The sequence below is a fragment of the Notolepis coatsorum genome (genome assembly GCF_963971535.1).
Source record: "Notolepis coatsorum genome assembly, chromosome: 6".
Classification (NCBI taxonomy): Eukaryota; Metazoa; Chordata; class Actinopteri; order Aulopiformes; family Paralepididae; genus Notolepis; species Notolepis coatsorum.
In genome coordinates, this window is record NC_140170.1 from 79,295,551 (window position 1) to 79,319,226 (window position 23,676).

The 23,676-nt window shown below is 44.2% G+C and overlaps 1 protein-coding gene across 1 annotated transcript in view; it reads left to right on the forward strand.

Moving 5' to 3' along the window:
- Positions 1-12,135: 12,135 nt before the first annotated feature.
- LOC311229573 (sodium- and chloride-dependent GABA transporter 2-like) overlaps positions 12,136-23,676 on the forward strand; it is a gene marked incomplete at both ends in the record, with an annotated part of 171,149 nt that continues 159,608 nt past the window's right edge. The window contains one exon of the mRNA XM_084315649.1: positions 12,136-13,449. Within this exon, the coding sequence (XP_084171775.1) occupies positions 12,136-13,449 (1,314 nt within the window). The remainder of the gene's footprint in view (positions 13,450-23,676) is intronic.

Sequence of the window (23,676 nt, forward strand, 5' to 3'; positions counted from 1 at the left end):
ATGGATTCAAACGCTTCCACCAATATGCCTACGGTCGCCATGTTGTGGTGCAATCTGACCATAAGCCCCTGGAGTCGATCATGAAGAAGCCGATCGCCGCAGCCCCACCGCGGTTACAGAGGATGATACTACAACTACACAAGTACAACTTCACGATCGTGCACCGCCCTGGGAAAGACATCCCAGTTGCCGACACGCTGTCCAGGAAGTCACTCACCTCTCACGACGACGGTCTCAGTGAAGGGATGGACCTTCAGGTACACATGGTGTACAACAGCTTACCTGTGCACGACGACAGGCTACAGGAGATCAGAGAAACAACAGACAATGACACACAGCTAAAGCTGCTCAGCCAGGCTATCCTGGAGGGATGGCCTGAGGAAAGAAAACAATGCCCCCAGAACATCACTGAATACTGGAATCACAGAGATGAACTATCCAAGACGAATGGAATAATTTTCAAAGGGGAGAAAATAGTCATCCCTACCAGCCTCAGAGGAGAGATGCTGATCAAGATCCATGCAGGCCACATGGGAATGGAAAAATGCAAACTGAGAGCACAAGACATCATGTTCTGGCCTGGAATGGGTAGACATATAGAGCAAGTCGTGGAAAAGTGCTCAATATGCCAAGAGCGCCACCCATCAAACACCAAGGAGCCTATGATGCCTCATCGTATCCCAGACCGCCCTTGGCAGTTTGTAGGGACAGATCTCTTCAACTGGAACAACCAGGACTATGTTGTGACCGTCGACTATTACAGCAGATTCTTCGAACTAGACAGACTTCACAGCACCACATCGGCAGCTGTTGTCCACAAGCTAAAGGCAGCCTGTGCCAGTGTGCCAGGCATGGCGTCCCAGAGACCATTATCTCAGACAATGGACCACAATACAAGTCTAAAGAGTTCGAGGCATTTGCCAAGTCGTGGGAGTTTACACACGTCACGTCAAGCCCACATTATCCACAGAGCAACGGACTAGCGGAGAGAACTGTGAAGACGGCAAAATCACTCATGGACAAGGCTAAGGCAGACGGAAGAGACCCGTACCTAAGCCTCCTGGAGTATCGTAAACACCCCAGTAGACAATTTCAAATCAACGGCACAGCTGTTGATGAGCCGCAGGCTACGCTCAACCCTCCCGAGCACCAACCAACAGCTGCGGCCAGGGGTAGTAAGCCCCAAAGATGGACATGACAAGCGAGTGCAGAGACAACAGCACCAGAAGAAATACTATGACAGGTCAGCTAGACCACTGCCCCCACTACATTGTGGTGAATCTGTCAGGCTCCAAGAATATGGACGCTGGAGGCCAGCAGTAGTCATACAACCAGCCGACACTGCGCGGTCATACCACGTTCGCACCCAAGATGGACGCGAATACCGCCGCAACCGCAGGCACCTGAGGGACACAAAAGAGGAACACTTCCAGGACAGCGACGGTATGCCAAGTCCAGAGAGCGTCGATCAACCGCCGGAGACCAACGACCCTGAACTGTCAGAGGACTCAGAAGCGAACTCAGCTTCATACTACACCAGATCCGGCCGAGCAGTGAAGCCTCGGGACGTTTTAGACCTATAAATGTACAGGGTGCAGGCGGATCGCTGCCCTATTATAACACTGTTTACCCCATTGAAAAAGAAGAAAAAAAAAGGGGTGGTGAAATGTAACAAAATATTAATGTATACTGAAATGATGACTTACTATATGTGTTGAATCTATGACTTACTTACCTTGCTTACTTGTCGATATAGTCCCATTTTGTTAGCAAGTTAATTCTACAAATAAGAGCTGCATATGGTAAGAGTGGTGAGACACACAACCAAATAAGCCTTGAATACATACCTTATTCACAGCTGAAGTATTCAAATATTAAAGCAGACTTTCCAGAATAAGAGGGCACACAATACGAACTGTAATACCTTTGATACAAGAATCTTTTTATGTTTAACATATTAATCTTACCTGTTTACATTGCCTGGTCCTGACACAGGTAACGCACATGTTATTGTTTACAAAGAAACTCCTACAGAGTATTGCACAACCTTTCTTTATTTCAATTTTGTTCATAGCTTATAAAGCTTTCTTTAAAAGAAGGAGGATGTAATATTCATGCTTTGAATATATCATTTTACGACAGGCGCGCCAGGCGCACCTTCCTATTATGTATATGCTGTATATACTCATACAGAACGCAGCAGCCTGCCTGATCTCCAACCCACCAAAGTCAGCCCATATTACCCAACTTCTTAGAGAGCTACACTGGCTTCCCATTGCCACATGAATACGCTTCAAGGTCCTTGATCAATGATCTGGCATACCATGCAGCGAAAAGAACGGCTCCCTCCTACCTCCGGTCAATGGTGAGCTCCAAGGGGGTCATCAAAGAGAAGCAGGCTATTGTGCCATCGACTAAAAACACACTTCTTCCATCAATATCTGAAATGAAGAAAAATAATACCAACTGTCTGTGGGACGTTTACATTTATTATTATATAAACATGTAATAAAAAACAAACCTTCGTACTGTCTTTTACTAGTATGTACTCTGCTACTTAGCGATCTACTTTGCCTACATTACTAGTACCTAACTACCTACTATGCTAATATGTCTTTACTACTATGCACTCAAGACTGTAGCACTCAAGTTCAACACGAACAATGTTACTGACCCTTAGCTGCCAGAGTTGTACCCTTCCTGCTGACTTGTTGTGCAGAACTTGTAAGTCGCTTTGGAAAATAGCGTCAAATATGTGACTAAATGTAAATGTAAATGAATGTCCGTGGGTACAATGGCAACACTAAAAATGAGCAATTCAAAGCATTAGAAGATAGAATGTAGAATAAATATTACTCTCGATCTCTTCATGGGTACATTTTCAGAAATACCCGTTCAACAATTAAAATGTGCTTGTTTGACTGGCAGTACTCGTTTACAATTCTATTGTCTTTAAAATAACCCACCTGCGGGCGCCCCAGTGGCTAACCACATAACACGCTGAGTTGCGGCACGGCCAACCCGGGTTCGATTCCCGGACCTGTCGTTATTTGCCGAATGTCTTCCCCCCACTCTGTCTCCCATTCCTCCTCTCTCTCTCTCTACTGGACTGCCAGTAGTAAAAAGCGATAAACTCTAAAAAAAAATTAAATCTTACATTTAAAAAATAAAATAAAAACTGCTCCTGTATGTTTAAAAAAGAACCCACCTGTTCCTGTATGTTTAAAAAAGAACCCACCTGCTCATGTATGTTTAAAAAAGAACCCACCTGTTCCTGTATGTTTAAAAAAAGAACCCACCTGCTGCTGTATGTTTAAAAAAGAACCCACCTGTTCCTGTATGTTTAAACAAGAACCCACCAGCCCCTGTACGTGTTAAAAAAAGAACCCACCAGCCCCTGTACGTTTCTAAAAGAACCCACTAGCCCCTGTACATTTAAAAAAGAACCCACCAGCCCGGCAGCCCATGTACGTGTTAAAAAAGAACCCACCAGCCCATGTACGTTTCTAAAAGAACCCACCAGCCCCTGTACGTGTTAAAAAAGAACCCACCAGGCGGTCCCGCTTGCGTGAACACTTTAGGCAACCAACATGCGCTTCCGCGTTGCTCTGAATTGCTCTGATTGGCCGAGCGTGCACATGCGCATGAGCCACATCGCGCTCCTCAGAGGCAGGAATACTAAGCTCCCCCTTAAGCTCCAGGAGAGAGGAGAGAGGCTGAAAACCTGCAGTTCTTGCCCGACTGATGGGAGCCGAATCCCGGATCCGATTTTTCTGATGAATACCCCCAAAACATGGAGGTCCCGAACGCATGGAAGTATTGATTGCGCCGTAACGAATCATTAAAAAATATACCGTTAACTGGAATATGTTGTGCCTTTACACATATGTTGGATTATGTAATTGGTTTGTCATGACAAACTAATAAAAAAATCGCGATTTACCCGGTGGCTACAACAACACACAGAGACTTGCAAACCGCAGTCACGTAAGGGGCTAGTAGTCACTGTGTGTTGTTGTAGCCACCGGGTAAATCGCGATTTTTTATTAGTTTGTCATGACAAACCAATTACATAATCCAACATATGTGTAAAGGCACAACATATTCCAGCTAACAGTATATATTTTTTTAGAGCTGGGCCGTTAACGGCGTTAACGTGCTGCGTTAACGCTATACTAGTAGCGCGCGATAATATAATTAACGCATTAATCTAAATTTTTTTTTTTTTTTTTTTTGCTTTTTTTACCTTTATTTACCCAGGGTAGGTTCGCTGAGCACAGATGCTCTTTTTCAGGAACGCCCTGCTTCACATTCATACAGTTCCATTCACACCTGGGAGCTGCCCAGTACAACCACAGTTGACACCATTGGCCACTGAGCAACTCCACTGGAGCAGTTGATTCAAGCCATGTCACATAGTTCAAGTTTGAAATGATTATTTCTGTTTTGCTCCTGAGAGTGTGCTAGATACTGTACTGTACTGGTAATATTATTTATTTGTGTTAACTTCTGAATAAAACAACTTATTAAACACAAGTACATCTTATTGAACATTATTTTGATATTTCATTACCAATTATCATAGCAAAACAGCTTTTTCAAACAGTCTGTAATGCATTTTGGAAACGGGAGATGGGCTCATGGTGTAATGGGCCACCTGGCCTGAGAAACATAAGGAGGAAAGAAAAAGTAAGGACTTACTTCTGGTCATTATTTGGGTAGAACACACATATTTTGAATGCCTTCGACAGGCTTTTTTTTTATTTTTTTGCCATTTTAATCTAGATTAATCTAGATTAAATCCAGGATTGCAGATAGATTAATCTAGATTAAAAAAAGTAATCTATGCCCACCTCAAATTTTTTTAATGATTCGTTACGGCGCAATCAATACTTCCATGCGTTCGGGACTCCATGTTTTGGGGGTATTCATCAGAAAAATCGGATCCGGGATTCGGCTCCCATCAGTCGGGCAAGAACTGCAGGTTTTCAGCCTCTCTCCTCTTTCCTGGAGCTTAAGGGGGAGCCGCGCTCGGCCAATCAGAGAAACGCGGAAGGCGCTCGGCCAATCAGAGAAACGCGGAAGCGCATGTTGGTTGCCTAAAGTGTTCACGCATCCTGGGCCATCCCCGTCTGTGTTTGATGTCACCCCCCTGTTGAGTTGTTGTGTGTCATTGCCTTAGTGTCTAGTTGTGTTTATGGTGTCATTGCTTTTGTGTCTAGGTTGTGTTCGTGATTCTGTGTTTTGTGTTGATCATTGTTAATTAGTGTGGGTATTTAGGTGTCTGTCTGTCCTCATTTCCTTGTGGTGTCATTTCCTCCAGTACCCATGTTGTCCCCGTGTCGTGCCGGCCTTCCCCGTTGATGTCTAGTGAGTCCTTGCCTGTATACTCCTGTCGTTTTCTTGTTTTCCTTCGTTGTTTTGTTAGTAGTAGTGTCTTTTATTGGTATTGTATATTGGATCAGTAGTAAACACCCCTTCTTCAAGCATCGCTCCTCGTCTCTGCCTTCGTTCCTTCTCCCTTGTCTGCAAACTGTGTTCTCACCTTCATCATCACCCCCAACCGTAGCAGAATGACACCACCATCTAAGAGCACAGCAGACAAGGTGGCCGATACCATGACGATCATCCGTAGCATGGTGGACGGTGATCTGGATCATTACTCACCTGCCAAGTGGGTATTCCTGCTCCAGATGATCAACAAAGTCGCAACGGAGAGTCAGACACAGGAGCCAGCGTTGCGGGTTATAGCCGTCCACGTCGCTGCCCTCATGGACGGGTTTAGGTTGCTCGCTACTACCCTACCCACCAGCCGAATCCCAGGTATGGTTCCCATGGCTAACGTAGCCATGTCAGCTAACCGGTTCCCCATTGTTAGCACAAGCCCGTTTGCTAGCTTTTCCCCTACAGCTATTCAGCCGACTAGCATACAACTCACGGTCAGCCTAGCTCCTGAAGCTAACCGTGCGTCCCCAGCTAGCGCAGCTCCGCCCGTTAGTGCCGCTCCTGTAGCTAACCGTGCGTCCCCAGCTAGCGCAGCTCCGCCCGTTAGCGTCGCTCCTGTAGCTAACCGTGCGTCCCCAGCTAGCGCAGCTCCGCCCGTTAGCGCCGCTCCTGTAGCTGACCAGGCGTCTCGAGCTAGCACAGCTCCGCCCGTTAGCATTTCTCCTGTAGCTAACCAGGCCTTCCCAGCTAGCTCAATCCCCACTGCTAGCTTAATCTCCAGGTTTACAATTAGCCTAGTACGTGAGACGGACCAGATGTCCCTAGCTAGCATTGTCCCTGCAGCTAGTCAGGTTTCCTCAGCTAGCAAGCCTCAGAAGGCTAGCAAGCCTAAGAAGGCTATCATGACAGGAGCTACTAGTCTTTCCCCGACAGCTAGCTTAGCCTCTGCAGCTAACCAGGCATCTACAGCTAACCCAGCCCCTACTGTTAGCTTAGCCTCTGCAGCTAGCCAGGCCCTCCCAGCTGACACAGCCCCTACAGCTAGCTCAGGGCCCACTGTTGGCCTAGCCCCTGCAGCTTGCAGGCCTCAGAGTTCTGGCAAGACTCTGAGGGCGGGCGGGGCTAGTGCCACCGACAAGGCTTCCACAGCTGATCCGGTCGTCGCTGCCAGCCAGATTCCGGTCAGTGAAATAAACGTTCTTATTATTATTAATAATGACTCAGAATGATTTGTAAACGGCTCATCGTTTAGTCCTTTAATATTTCCCATTACAGATGGCGACGAGTGAAATTATGTTTTTTTTTAACTAGTTTATTAGATTTTAAAGCGATGGGTGTCGAGGTGGCCGCGGGACGGATTCTGCAGACAGGGTGAATCTTGGGATTCCAGGGAAGCGCTGCCCTGTCTCGACCTCCTCCGCGCACTGGGGGGGAGAGGACCGTCTGCGCCGTCCGTTTGGCTGTCACCTCCGGCTTGAACCTTGGGAACGCGTGGGGAACATTCGGTGAGCTGTTGGCATTCTGTTTAAAGCGTTTTTGTTTTTGAATCTATAAAGTAGTTATGTTACAATTAGATTAGGGTGTCTAGATTGACCAGACAGCGAATGACACAGAGTGGTGCATTGCCGACGAGCAATCCAGGGGGGAACTATTATCCCTTGCCTCAATCCTCCGGGAAAGTCAAGGAGAAGGGGGACGCCTGTCTACCGACTGTCTTGTCAACTCTGGCAGGTAAACCCATGTGGTTGCGTGCAGGAGTTTGAAGTTATTTTGGGTCTCTGAGTCCAGATGTTGTCTAGGACTGGAACATAGTATTGTTTTTTGTGGGTACCCTCTTGTTTTCTTCTGAACACTTGGAATTAAAAGGTACGTTCCGATAATTAGGCAAGAATTACATTTGTATCCGAAATTAAGGTGGGGTTGCAAAGGGTACTGTGGGTATGGTGGAAATTACTTTAGTTCATGCAATAGTCCCGATATTTAGGCGTGGGTTTAATATCTTTTAGGCACTGATTCTGTTTTTATTGGTTGTAAACGACCCTCCAGGTAGCGTCATTCAGTTTGTGTGATAGGGAACCTTTATTTTGAAGCACCGCCAAACCGGAAGTAGCTAACCGGAAGCAGATACCGCGAGCATGAGCTCAGCTTTACGGTCCAAATGAACGTTACAAGGAAATAGAGTTCTCCGTGAATATCTTCTGTATTCTTTTGTTATATGGAAATGGTCTACAAGGTAACTGCTGTGCACTTTCTATGGTTTTAATGTTGGTTTGAATTCACTTTTGTTTGTGTTTTGACAACTTAAAGTTATTCCTACTACTGTGAAAATACGTTGTTTTCTAGCTAACTTGGTCATTGCAAATTCCTAGCTTGTCTACACATTTAATAAGGTCCAGAGTACCAGCATTTTAAGAGTTTTGTTTGATTGTAGATCTGGAAAAGAAGACTTTCATGTGGGTTATGGTTAAGCCCCTGTTGGAGAGAGAGAGGACAAGGTACTGGGATGTCTATTTGTCCTATTTATTGATATGGGCTGTTTACTTTATATTTGTATTCATTTAATGTATTGGCTATGTCACTGTTATTGGAAGCCATTTGTGTCAAGTGTTATGTTAGCTTATTGAACAATGTGAATGTGGCACTAATGTATATAATGTATATATTTCTGAGTATCTTTTCTTTGTCTTTCTCTGTCTTTTCACTTCAGCTCTTACGTTGTGAATTGAAATAAACATTCATGAAACACCAGTAAAGGAGTCCATCCATCACTCTCCCAGGGTTGCTACAGTAAGAGCTTACTCTATGGTGAAGTGGAACATCGGATATTCGTCTCCCGGACCCTGCACTGAACTTCACCCTCACTTGAGTTGTTAAGAGAAGGAACCGTTTCATTACCTTACTATAGACCTGATAATTAATTACCTTTTTTGTTTAAAAATGCACACTTCATGTAGAGCTTCCTTTGTTATTGTGTGTATTCTAGTCATTGCTTTGGCATGAACACTGATGTAAATGCCCTAGATAACACATTCAATGCTGGTTATTGGCCCTAATTTACCATTCAAAGTGTATGCTGTGCTATTTCTCCGTCCATGTCTATGCTGCTCTGTATGAAGGCGCAACCACATTCACTTTATTCTAACGTTGAAAGGTGCAATAATTAGCTCATCATGGCATCCTTAGAAGGGAAAGGAGGGTTATATAAGGAATCTAGCTCCCCAGATGAGGTCAAAGGCTTAGGAGAAGAGCATCATACAGAGGTAGGCCTAGGGTTGGAAGAGTCTGAAAACCCACAGAAGGAAGCTAGTGAAGAGGAAAAAGGTCCCACTGATATCCCTGAGGAAGAGGATGACCTAACTGAAGGTCTCCGACGCTCCCACCGTACACCGCGCCCAACAGAAAGGATGCGTGCGCACCAAGAGGAAGAAGCATGCAAAAGGGAGAAAAGACTGCTGTACCTGTATGAAAAATGGAAGCGCGACATTTGCAAGGCAAGACACGAGATGAAGACATACATGTCAGAGGAGGAGCTCTGGACTCTCATCGACAAACTAAATATGTCTAAGACGGACGTTTGTATGATGTATGTCGAAATCAGAGGTCTCACCGCGCCCCCCAATGACATAAGACGACGAGTGGATACGTGCGAGACAGTAACCAGGGAATTAGTCAACATTGCTCATGATAGAACCATAGGTACAGAAGACGATTTCAATGTCCAACGGGAAAGGAGCCGACTTCATGAACTGCGTCGCCATGACTACGCAAGGTCGGTCTATGGAGCTGCCTCTGACGTCTCTGCATTAACTCAGAGCAGCAGGTCTGTACAAGGCTTGTCTATAATAACAACGAAGCGTGTGGAGGCAGCGGCTGAACTAGCCGAAAAGGAAGCCACCTATCAGATGATGCAAGTAGAGGAAAAACAAAGGGAAGTTATACGCGAACTAGAGGAACAACAACGAAAGGCTCTGGAGGTACAACGGCGTCAGTTGGAGCGACTGCAGGCCAAGAAGGAAGTGTTCGCAGCCCAAGCCAAACTAAAGGTCTACGACGATCAGATCAGACATGAAGCTGCCGAACACATCAATGAAAGCAATGCAGAGATGAGGAACGCACCTGCTGCCACACTCTTTCCATCTCATGCTGCACCAACCTCTCATTCTGACATCACTGCTCTCGCACAGGTCTTCCATGACAGCATAGCCTTGAGTAGGCTTCCTGCACCAGAGCCATTCGTTTTCAATGGTGATCCTATACAGTTCATCGAATGGAAGACAACGTTTACCTCACTCATCGACCAAAGAGCAATAACCCCAGCTGAAAAACTCTACTACTTGAAGAAGTATGTTGGTGGCCCAGCACGGGAGGTGTGAATATTAAAGGCAACCAACTTGTGTTCAGCTTTTCGTTCAGCGTTTCTCTGATTGGCCACACGGCCAATCAATCAATCCACTAGCACACGCCCTCGCGCAAAGAGAGACGCGGCAAAAGCGCTGGTCGAACCAGCGGTGTTCTGTTGTGTGACTGTACTCTACAGCGGTGTTCTGTTGTGTGACTGTACTAAACACTTCCACCACATGACCGACATTTGACATACAGTACACCTCCTATCTATGTTGGGATTATGTTTGGTCATGACAAAACAATAAAAATCGCTACTGTTAGTAAGCTGCCACCACCCACTTCAATGACAGAGCTCTCATATTTGCGAATGCATAAACTATATCTTAAATTATGGCGATGTGTCTAATATGGCTGTCGCGAAGTCATTGATAAGCGACAGCCATATTAGACACATAGCCATAATTTAAGATATAGTTTATGCATTCGCAAAATATGAGAGCTCTGTCATTGAAGAGCACGGTCGCTGCTGCTGGAGCTGGACCGAGTAGAGCCGGCGGCGGTGCACGGAAGCCGGGGACTAACCACCGCATCGCCCCGCTGACGTTAAAAACACGAAATAACGTTACTGATGTACAGTGACACCCAGAGTTTCTAGTTACAGTAGTGACGCGTGAATCGAGATAGTCCTAACACTAGTCTGTAACAGTGTTTATTATTAAGAGTCAGATAGTCCTAACAGTGTTTATAGTCCTAACACAGTGTTTATTAGTAAGAGTCAGATAGTCAGTGTTTATTATTTCATAACTGTATGGGCTTTGTTTATACATGTACAGTGACGAGTGAATCTAACTTTGGTTGTTAAAAACGCGAAACATAATAATCAGTCAGCAGCGCTCCACTGCTACCGCAGCCCAACACAAGTGCGTTGGAACAGCAGCCCAACACTACACAAGTTGGTTGCCTGCGCTGCCGCGCTGCCGCACTTGCTCTTTGGATTTCATTTGGGATGTGGGACGGCTGCGCTTGCCTGCGCGTGGGGGCGGGGGGGCGCGGCCAATCAGAGAAAAGCCGAACACAAGTTGGTTGCCTTTAATATTCCTAGATGGCACGTTCTATCGTAATGACAAGGAAGCCTACAAAGACGCCTGGGATAAGCTGAATCATCGCTTTGGCCAGCCATTTGCCATTCAGAGATCATTCAGAGAGAAGCTATCCAACTGGCCGAGGATTCAGCCTAAGGATGCAGAGGGACTCAGGAGTTTCTCTGATTTTCTCAATGCCTGTCGGGATGCCATTCCTCATGTCAAGGGTCTTGACATACTCAACGACTGTGAGGAGAACCGAAAGCTTATTTACAAACTGCCAGACTGGGCAGCCGCTCAGTGGAACCGTCAAGTCACAAAACGCTTGAATGAACGTCAAGAATTTCCAACTTTCGAGGACTTCACAAAATTCATGTCAACTGAAGCGGAGATTGCCTGCAATCCAATCACGTCTTTCCAAGCTCTACACTCATCAGCCACTAGTGCCGATAAAGGAAATGTCAGAGACTCTAAGCGAAACAACGCCAGCGTTCTTGCCACTCAAGCAGACACTGACAATGAGAACCGGAAGTTTAGGACTATGGCTCCATGCATTCAGTGTGGAGATGACGGACACCAGCTCCATGCATGTGAAAGATTCACAGAGATGTCACTGGATGAGCGACGCAACTTCATAAAGGAGAAGAGACTATGCTATGGATGTCTAAAGCCAGGACACAATGCGAAAGACTGTCGCCATCGTCACTCCTGTGACACCTGCAAGAGAAAACATCCTACAGCCCTCCATGATAACAACTATCAAAGAGAAGAAAGGCCTGCACCTGATACAGAATCAGATCAAGACCCTGAGGCAAGATCCCTCAGTGTAGCAGTTGGAGGCTCATCCAGCACTTCAATGATTCTACCAGTATGGGTTTCTTCCAAAAGTAACCCAACTATGGAGAGACTTGTCTACGCTCTTCTCGACACTCAAAGCGATACTACATTTATCGACCAAGAGGTGAGTGACGGTCTTAATGCAGACAAGCATCCAGTTAAACTGAAGCTGACAACCATGAGCGGAAAGGACACAATTCTCACAAGTGAGAGAGTCTGCGGCCTTCGTGTAAGAGGATATAGCTCTGCCACTCAAGTCGATCTTCCAGTGGCCTACACTAAGGACTGCATACCCGTAAACCGTGCACACATCCCCACTTGTAAGACGGCTAAGAAATGGAGTCATCTAGCAGGAATAGCAGACGAAATTCAAACACTAAAAGACTGCGAAGTGGGTCTTCTCATAGGTTATAATTGCTCGAGAGCCATGGCTCCAAGGCAAGTCATCCTCGGAGCAGATGAGGAACCATACGCTGTACGGACAGATCTAGGGTGGAGTATCGTGGGGCCCTCAGCTCAAAGCCAGGATTCGTTGAGCACCAGTCGCATGTGCCACAGAACCACAGTTAAAGAGCTACCCCCGGCCACACCGGCCGATGTTATCCGCATTCTAGAGTCAGACTTTAAGGACGGCAGTGAAGACGGAAAACCAGTGTCTCAAGATGACATCACGTTTCTGAAAGGGATGGATGAAGGAATACGGAAACCCAAACAAGGCCATTACGAAATGCCCCTGCCCTTCAAAAACAGACTCCCCAACAATAAGAACTCAGCCCTGATTCACCTTAAAAGGAAACTGCAGCGCAACGAAGGGTACAAGAAGAAATACGTCAAGTTCATGGAAGAGGTTATTGGAAAGGGGGGCGCAGAACCAGTCGAAGATGGTGGGAGAGAAGGCGAAAGGTGGTACATTCCCCATCACGGCGTCGTTCACGCAAAGAAACCCGACAAACTTCACATTGTGTTTGACTGCTCAGCAAGTTACAAAGGAACAAGCCTCAATGACCACCTCCTTTCTGGGCCCGACATGTTGAACAACTTGAGTGGAGTGCTCATCCGCTTTCGCCAGCACCCAGTTGCTCTGATGTGCGATGTTGAAAAATGTCACGTTCAGGAAGCTGATCGAGACTACTTGCGCTTTCTCTGGTGGAAGCAAGGAGACCTGAACTCACCGCCCAGGGAGTTCCGCATGAAGGTGCATCTGTTCGGTGCGGCCTCCTCGCCAGGGTGTGCCAACTACGAACTAAAGCACTTAGCTAAGGAGAAGGCACACACCTACCCGCACAGATCACGATTCGTCATGAGAGACTTTTACGTGGACGACGGGGTCACAAGTGTTGAAAACACGAGTGCAATTCAGTTAGCCAAAGAAGCACGCAAACTCTGTGCCACAGGTGGCCTCCGTCTACATAAGTTTGTGTCAAACAACAGAGATGTCCTCGAGAGTATCCTGCTCTCTGAACGAGCAACCAACGTAAAGTGCATGCGCCTCACCTTTGATGAGCTGCCACTTGAAAGAGCTCTTGGGATTCAATGGGACACAGTGTCTGACAACTTCTGTCTCAACGTCAACCTTAAAGAACAGCCTCCTACACGCCGCGGCATCCTGTCAACAGTAGCCTCCCTGTACGACCCCCTCGGGTTTGTGGCACCGGTTCTGCTCAAAGAGGAATTTGGCTCTCCTGGTGCTGAGGAGTTCTTCTGGACTGATTCGAAAGTAGTCTTGGGATACATGAGGGAAGTCAGAAGTGCTTTGCACTTAGCACAATGACCAAGGAGCAAAGCACTATAGTTGATCACTTGTCTACGTTTTCTTCTTGGTCACTCGCTACTCGAGCTATCGCACGCATTCAGAGACGCGTCCACAAGAATAAATCTAACTCACTAATCTCTCGAATAATCAGAGATCATATAGAATTAGCGGCAGTGGCTAGTCCGTAATGAACTAGAATGGAGAAGTAAGATGACTCCTTCCATCCACTGGTCTGGGGGTCCACTTTGGGCAAGTGGTAGCACCCCCTAAGCCTCCCTACCTGGGGTTACAGGCCAACTAGGTTATTCCTTATTATGGAATCAGTCGGATTTACAGTGTAATATAAACCACTCCTGATTGGTGGGAGTGTAAACGACCCTCCAGGTAGCGTCATTCAGTTTGTGTGTGATAGGGAACCTTTATTTTGAAGCACCGCCAAACCGGAAGTAGCTAACCGGAAGCAGATACCGCGAGCATGAGCTCAGCTTTACGGTCCAAATGAACGTTACAAGGAAATAGAGTTCTCCGTGAATATCTTCTGTATTCTTTTGTTATATGGAAATGGTCTACAAGGTAACTGCTGTGCACTTTCTATGGTTTTAATGTTGGTTTGAATTCACTTTTGTTTGTGTTTTGACAACTTAAAGTTATTCCTACTACTGTGAAAATACGTTGTTTTCTAGCTAACTTGGTCATTGCAAATTCCTAGCTTGTCTACACATTTAATAAGGTCCAGAGTACCAGCATTTTAAGAGTTTTGTTTGATTGTAGATCTGGAAAAGAAGACTTTCATGTGGGTTATGGTTAAGCCCCTGTTGGAGAGAGAGAGGACAAGGTACTGGGATGTCTATTTGTCCTATTTATTGATATGGGCTGTTTACTTTATATTTGTATTAATTTAATGTATTGGCTATGTCACTGTTATTGGAAGCCATTTGTGTCAAGTGTTATGTTAGCTTATTGAACAATGTGAATGTGGCACTAATGTATATAATGTATATATTTCTGAGTATCTTTTCTTTGTCTTTCTCTGTCTTTTCACTTCAGCTCTTACGTTGTGAATTGAAATAAACATTCATGAAACACCAGTAAAGGAGTCCATCCATCACTCTCCCAGGGTTGCTACATTGGTTGTTTTTCTTTCACAGACAGGCGGGAAGTTGACCGTGCGTGGGGAATACCAAGAGATAGGAGACAGGTGCTTTGTTGTATGATTAGTTTCTACCACCTTATCTGGTCAAACTGCAGTTTTTCTGAATAGAAATAAGATAGGGGCGTTGTTAGTACGCTGTTCACAGAGCTTTTTTCTCCAAAGTGTTTAGAGGAAACTATTTGTCTGCCACATATTTTATTGTGGTTTTTATTTTTTATTTTTTGTTTGGTTTTATTTTGGGTTTGTTTATTTGGTTTGTAACATTTTGTTTTCTTTCTTTTCCCCCACGGCGGTGTGTCCGGGGCTTGCAGTGGACTCTGGGCTTGGTGCCTTTCCGTGTGTGTCACCGGCAGTCCCACCACGTCAACTGCCTCGCCGACGACCATCAACTCCGAAGCGAGGAGATAGGCCTTGTATAAAAAGGATTTTGAGCGGAAGAAGGCGCAGTGGAGGGCAGAGTTGCAAGGCGGGATGAAGCCAGCAGCGCATTGACTGGACGGCACTGCGGGGAGGCATCGACCCAGGACATGATGTAGCAGGCAGAGTATATGACACACATACACATGTTTACATGCATGCACACTATGAGAAGGGATAAACAATTCTAGCTATTTTATCTGCATCATTAGTATGTGATGACATTGGCATGGGTGAATTTACATCATTCTAGTATCTTGTTATTGAACTAAAAAGCTGGACTATCTTTGCTCATCATCACATAGTACCGGCCACCAAAATACTCATCATAATTTCTGTAGGAGTTCTTAGTGGGGGTGTAAAGTACTCAGAAATTAGTGACGATGGACATTTCTCTTTACATAAATTAACACTTATGTCTGTGATCAATACATAGAACTATCCTACATGTCTGTGATCAATTCATAGAACTATCCTACCTGGGGTGTAAAAGTACCCAGAAATTCTACTTAAGTGAAAGTATGGGTACCATCTCAAAATCTGAGAAGGCGGTCAAAATCCAGTGTTGCCATGATGGCATCACACCCAGAGTCCACAGTTAAAATAATGTCATTGGACATTTAAAAAAAAAAGAGCAGTCTCAGTACTATGACAAAGTCTAACAGAAGGGGAAACCTGGGTGTAGGTTGGTGATATTAGATTAGAGTCAAATGTGTTGTCATTATACAGCACAAATACAGTACAGTGGGAATAAATGTGGCAAACAGAGTGTAGATGTAATAGTAAAGTGAATGAATGAATGAATGAAAACTTTATTTAACAGATTGCAGAATGGGTACAATACAGTACGGCTCAATACATACAATTGTTAAGGGGATGCAGACCTGAGAAAGACGTTTGTCTTGTTTCCATCAGGGTCCCCCATTTTCAATTCATATAGACATTTATGACATACATAACATACATGACATTTATGGCATAGGGACATATAGGTATTTAGTACTGATACATTTGTGACATAGGCGGTATTCAAATATACAGTACTGTTACCCCTAGATCCTGACAGAGTATATACATATGATGGGGAGGGGACTGTACATTAGGAGGGGGTGGGTGGGTGGGAGGGGAATATACATACGGCGGGGAGGGAATATATACATGCGGTGGGGAGGAGACTGTCTATTAGGAGGTGGTGGGGGTTTTGGGCATTTACGGTGGCCAGTTTCGAATTGCAGCCTCCCGTAGGTGCTCTTTAAGGGCGGTTTTGAATGTGGGCAGGGATTCACATTCCTTTACAGCTTTGGGTAGGGCGTTCCACATTGTTGTGGCATAATTGCGAAACGTGTTTAGTCCCTTGTTTGAGCCGAATCTGGGTTTAACATGATTTGTTGAGCTTCCTCTGGTGTAGTGGTTGTGGTATTCACTGACCTTTGGGAAGTATTTTGACATGTACATGGGCACCCCGGTCGTATAGTGTATCTTGTAGACCAGGCCCATTGCAAGTTGCTGTACTCTGTCGTCTACTCTAAGCCATCCTAGGTTGGCAAAGTGGGCAGGGGTGAGGTGGGTTCTGGGGTTCAGGTCAAGTAGTAGTCTGACCAGTTTGTTTTGTGATGTTTGTAATTTTGTTTTAAGCGCCTTTGAGGTGCTTTGGTACCATGAGGTGCACGCATAGTCATAGTACCCTTGAATGAGTGCTCCTGCCAGAGTCCTCAGGGTATTCTTGTTTACCAGAGAGGAGATCCGGTACAAGAATCTAGTTCGTTGGTTGACTTTTTTTATTACATTGGATGCCATTTTGTCACAGGAAAGATTTGCCTCTAGGATGGAACCCAGGTAGGTAATTTCGTCTTTCCTTGTGACAATATTGTCACCCACTGTAACTGAGAAGCCGTCGGTCTTGCTGAGTTTGTTATTTGAACCGAAGAGAATGGACTCTGTTTTGCCCATGTGTAATGATAGTTTGTTATCAGCGAGCCATATGCAGATTTTGCCTAGTTCCGTGCTGAGGGTTTTTTCAACCTGCAATTTGTTCTTGTCAGAGACCAGCAGGGCTGAGTCGTCCGCAAACAGGAACAAGTTGCAGTCACAGGCTGACGACATGTCATTTGCATAAATTAGGAAGAGTAGCGGTCCTAGTATGCTTCCTTGTGGAACACCACAGCTCACTGTGAGGGGGGGGGATAGAGTACCGTTTACCTCTACCATCTGTTCTCTCCCCTCCAGGTAGGATTGCATCCAGCTCACTGATAGGCTATCAAAACCAATTGCTTTTAGCTTGTCCATTAGAATGGAGTGATTGACAGTGTCGAAGGCCTTTTGTAGGTCCAGCATGACCATGCCGCAGTATTTGCCAGCGTCCACCTCTTGTTTGATGTGGTCGTTCAAATAGAGGAGGCATGTGTCAGTGGAGTGGGACGTTCTGAAACCAGATTGGAATTCGTAGATTAGGTTTTTTTCCGCCAGGTACTTTTCGACCTGTTCGTAGACTATTTTCTCCATGACTTTCGAGATGGAGGTAAGAATAGAAACAGGGCGGTAGTTGCCTGGGTCTAATTTGCTGCCCTTTTTGTGTAGAGGGGTCACTCTCGCAATTTTGAAGTCCTTGGGGACGTGCCCCTGTTTTATAGAGAGGTTTATTATGTGTGTGATGACTGGGGTGATGGCGGCTGCTGCGTCTCTGAGGAATTTGGAGGGGATGTTGTCATGGCCAGTGGCCTTGTTAGGTTGGAGGGCGCTCAATTTTTTGAGTACCTCATCGGTTGTTACCATTTCAAGTTTGAAGTCGTCTTTGTGGACCCCTAGGTTTTTGTAGTATGCTACTATGTGTTCTACCCCATAATGCCCTGAGTGGGAGGGTAGTTTGTTTACCAGTGTTGTGGCTATGTTTGTGAAGAAGATGTTTAAGTAATTGGCTACATCCAGCTTGTCTGTGATGAGCGTGTTGTCCGTCTTTATGTTTATGTTTGAGAATCTGGTTTTAAGTTTTTTACTGCAGCCTAGTTGATTATTGAGTAATTTCCAAAGTTCGCGGGGTTTGTTTTTGTTTTCCTCAGTTTTGTCGTTGATGAAATTTCTTTTTGCGGTTCTGATCATGGTGTTTACGTCATTTCTTAATCTGTTTCTTTGGATTTTTAGTTCAACCACGTGGGCTTGGAGTTCACTGTTTGAGCTTTTGGAAAGCTTTGTCTGACTTTTATGAAGTTCAGAGCATTTTTTGTCTCTGGTTTTCATAGCGGCCAGTATTTCAGTGTGCATCCATGCCTCAGCGCGATTTTTAACCCTGGTGGTTCTTATCGGTGCCATGTTGTTGAGTATTGCTGTGAATTTGGTTTTGAATCCAAGCCATGTTTCTTCAACCTGTGTACCACTGAGCTCATCTGACCAGTCCATGCTCCCCAGTTCTAGGTTAAAGGCCTCTCTAGAGTAAGTTTTGAGGTCTCTAGATGTGACTGTTTTGTGACAGCCGGCCTTCTGTTTTAGCTTTTTGCGGGTACAGAAAATCATATAATGATCACTTAACCCGCATGCTATCACCCCTTTACTGGAGATCATGGACTTGTCAGAGGTCAAAATGAGGTCAATGGTGGTTTGTGTCGAATCGCATACCCTTGTGGGTTGTGTGATTAGCTGGCTGAAACCGTGCAGGTCAGAAAATCTACTGAAGGCCTTGAAGACGGGTGCTGATTTACGCAGCATATCCGTGTTCCAGTCCCCAATAAGAATTTTTTCTACCCCCTCCACCCCAGCTAAACACCCATCAAGTGTGTCATAAAACCCACTCTGTTCTGGTGGTCTATAGATTGTGCCTACTAGTACCGGTTTCGCCCTGTCTAATAAGATTTCAATCCAAACAGTTTCAATTTCATCATGGTTAAGGTCAAGTGCAGTGTGTTAGAGTGAAAGGTAACAGTAAAGTACATTGACAATATCCAGTGTAACAAGTGAGTAAATGGGGATATTATTATGTAAAAAAAAAGTGCAACAAGCTCATCTACATTTAGGGGGTTATACCCATTCACACTAGAAAGCACAAAGTCATTAAAAGCTGTGTGGAGATTCAGCGGAGTGTCTGTATTTAGAGCACGAAAACAGTGTGCAGGAGGACGAATAGCAGCTGCAGAGCATGGGACAACAGCAGAAAATAAAACAGGCATATGATCAGAGATACGAGCACGTATCACATATTTCTTTTATACAGACATGTACAGGTATAGATATAGTATCTACAGATATGTAAGGGAGAATTATGTGCGGGTGTGTACAGACGTTATTGTGCGTGCTATCATACAGGGGTATGCAGTGCGGGTGTATAAGTGGGTACAAGGTGGCTGGCCAAAAACACACTTATGAGTGAGAATCAAAAAGTCCTACTTTTGAGTGTACTTAAGTACTTTTTTTTTTAAAGGGGACCAGGGGTCTCAAACTCATTCCATCATGGGCCAAGGGTTCATTTTTGCTATCCATTGAGACAGGTATAATGGGAGCAGACGGAGGGGCCCTATTTTTGGGTATAATTAATTGAAAAACCAAATAATGATTTATGATTCTGAAGGGTGATTAGAATCAAGGGGGGGGGAATCAGAGAGTTTTTCAATGTATATTTGGTTTATAAACTGATATAAAGAGACGCTTCACTATGGCAGTAAGTCATATTGGCCAGTATAGCATAACTAGTAAGACACACTTCTGAGTAAAAGTCAAAAAGTTCTTGTGTAATAATCAGTGATTATGCTGCTGGTTTTGGGTTGATTGTCAAATTTATCCCACAAGATTGCACCTTTATTATCATGCTTTGTGTGTGCGCCATAGGGCTACATAGGGAGACTCTCATCCCTCTCACCCTCGCCGGTGGGGGGGGGGAATGACACATCATCATTAGCTTCAGCTAACGGGAGAAGGGTTCTGGCTAGACAAGGCCTGAGCCACCATTGGACTGAATAGCGGCAGAGACGATAGCAATGAAAATACAATCTGATAACATCTGGGCTGAGGTTTCTGTTTATATCAATAAACAACGCTTCTCCTTTTTTTGCACGATTAGCAAAAACCCTGCGGGAAAGTAACTAGGAAAATTTGCTTGCGTTATATCAACTGAGCTTTACAAAACTGTCTGGAATGTAACTACTCAACTTCCTGTATTGGCCCTATACCCACAAGATTGAAGGACGGATGTCTGATTTAGCTGTAGAATAATGGTTATTTATAATGGTTTTATTGATGTCAGTCCTCTCATTGGATTACCATCATGCTGTTGACTAGTTAACTGCAGGTGGCATTAGCCAATCAGATGATCTCAGGCATCTTATACAGCCTACTTATATGTCTCTCACAGGCGTGCGCGTTTGTTTGTTTTCAGTTATTTTGAGTCACTTTTCAGGCTTACTTTGTAGCACTTATCCTTTGTTTAGGTTACAGTTAAACACTGAGTCTATGTATTTCTTTGCTTTTTTCACTTTGCAAGAGACAATGAAACTCTTTAAATGCACTCAACGAGTAGACATCATTTACTATCAAGATAAGTCTTGTGGTAAAGGACTCCAAAAAGGTGATGTTTTCGAGAATGGGGGGATTATTTGGTAGCAGATATATTTGTATAGGAGCCATTGCGTTGTGAAATTGTTATTTGACTTCAAAGCAAAAGATGTTGACTGGTATTTGCAACATGATGTCAATCTCCACATCCAACAGTAAAATGAAGGAAAAGTGTTTCTGAGAATGTGTCATAATCAAACAGTTCTATTACATTCCTAGTGTAATATTCCGTTACTCCATTTTATGATAAACCAGCTTACTGGCATAAATTATCTAGCATACAGGGAGCATGTTTTGTCTGTGACAACTAACAACCGACTCTCATAACAAAAATGCAGAGCTATTTGTTTTGGGTATATTAAGATATTGTTTTTGGTACGTCCCAGATGTATTAGGGGGAATTAGCCTTGTGCCTTATAGACGGGGTGCTGGGGGCCTACCACGAGTATAATACACATTTTGAGTTCAAGTCTCCGAAGAAGAGGGGTGGGGTTTGTGGGCTTCAATATTATATATATATATATATATATATATATATATATATATATATGGTTTGTCTGTACTATAAGGGTTTTTGCCAACGAGACTCTAAGAGATGTTTGTTTTTGTTGTCATGACTTAGGAAACTGCCCTGCTCGTTGGAGCTGAGAGGTGATGTTACCAGTCAGGATGCTCTCTCTTGTGCACGAGTAGAAGTTCTGATGTGGGAGGGGATTGAGTTCCATTTACCTGCTGCTCTGAATGAAAATGCAGATTGTCCAAAAACAGTTTTTCTAAAATGTGCTGAGCAGTCACCTCTGACTAATGCTCTGGTCTCTCTAACATTATCCCTGCAGAATGATGTCCTGGTCTCTCTAGCTTTATTCCTGCAGAATGATGCTCTGGTCTCTCTAGCCATATCCCTGCAGAATGATGCTCTGGTCTATCTAGCCTTATCCCTGCAGAATGATGCTCTGGTCTCTCTAGCCATATCCCTGCAGAATGATGTCCTGGTCTCTCTAGCCGTATCCCTGCAGAATGATGCTCTGGTCTCTCTAGCCATATCCCTGCCGAATGATTTCCTGGTCTCTCTAGCCGTATCCCTGCAGAATGATGCTCTGGTCTCTCTAGCCGTATCCCTGCAGAATGATGCTCTGGTCTCTCTAGCCGTATCCCTGCAGAATGATGCTCTGGTCTATCTAGCCTTATCCCTGCAGAATGATGCTCTGGTCTCTCTAGCCTTATCCCTGCAGAATGATGCTCTGGTCTCTCTAGCCGTATCCCTGCAGAATGATGATCTGGTCTCTCTAGCCTTATCCCTGCAGAATGATGCTCTGGTCTCTCTAGCCTTATCCCTGCAGAATGATGCTCTGGTCTCTCTAGCCGTATCCCTGCAGAATTATGCTCTGGTCTCTCTAGCCGTATCCCTGCAGAATGTTGTCCTGGTCTCTTTAGCCGTATCCCTGCAGAATGATGCTCTGGTCTATCTAGCCTTATCCCTGCAGAATGACACATATTGCTTAAGTTTTGGCGCAATATCATAAATAAATCGGGCATATCTGCACATGTCTGCAAAGCAATGAAAACTGTCAAAGATCAATAAATTATTACTTTTGAATGATGGTACAATGATGGTATTTTATCAAGAAATTTTAGATTGTTTGTAAAGATTGTATAATGGTTTTAGTGTAGTCACTCCTGCCTGGGACTAGCCTGTAGCACAGTAAGATAAGTGTGGGGGTAAGATAAGTGTGTGTGTCAATACTTTAGTAGTTTATGACCCAGTTTTGGGCATGTCATGTCCATGTCTTATTCAATAGTTCAGCTTAATACCATAAATAGCTAAGGACTACTGTTGTTGATGCAATAATGAAACCATCATTGAGGATGTTAAATATATGAGGTATATATTACTCAAGGTACTGAAAGGTCAGCAGTGTTAGTCTTAGTATTAGTATTGAAAGCAACTTCAGTGGCTCAGTGATTGTGACACCTCAGTCCATTTCCTATTTATTTTTATCTGCATGAATAGCCAAATCCTTATAGTGATGTCTACCTTCACCAGCTCTTTTATTGAGAGCATTATTTCATTCTTCATCTATTGGTTTCAATCACTGACTTCAGATTATCACCTGCTCCAAAATCAAAGAACTCCCACGAAGGGAGTCACTTCCAGTGGTGTTCCTAGTTTATATGCCGCCCTGGGCGAACCCCCCCCCCCCTAAGCATCAGCTAAATTACTAAATGTAAATGTGAAATGAGAGAAAACTGATCACGCAAATGTCACCATTCAGAGAAAAAAAGAAAATATATTTTTTAACCTTCGTGCATCCCACTAAAACACTGCACGTTGTGTACCCTTGGGACGTTTTATGTCCCATGTACTTTACTGTAATATATATATATTTACTTATACATTTTTTTTTGAATGAATACCACTATTAACTTCAGTCCTCAACATACATATAAAATATTCATTAATTTTCAGGATTTTAACCCCTTAAATACCAGTTTGTGTGATTGAAGCGTGGCTTATTTTCAAGACAAAAAACACTAAGGGTTCATTATTTTCCATCCCATAAATGCTAATGTAATTTTTGATACATAAAAATGTTTTGTGCAGTGACAGTGTAAAAAACGTCCCTATTGACTCATGTTAAAACACGCTTTTTTTGAAAACGACGCCATTGCAGATTGAATTTAGATTTTTAGAATTATTTTCATATAGGCCCGTTTATGGGCATTTACATATGCATGATTAAAAAAAAATTTCAAGATGGCCGCATTGCGTCATCTATTTCCGGCGGCCACAGCTTGTGTGTTTACTGCTTATATCCTGCATACCGTTCAAAAAATATTTGTATCTAAAATTATTTGAGTGTTTTTATGGAGGCCTTAGTGTGGTGTGCATGTGTGTGTTGAGAAATTAATGGATGCATGTGGTCATTTGCAGCCATTATGTGAAAATGGCTAGTATACTAGTAATGGCTAGTTTTCACACACACACACACACACACACACACACACACACACACACACACACACACACACACACACACACACACACACACACACACACACACACACACACACACACACACACACACACACACACACACACACACACACAC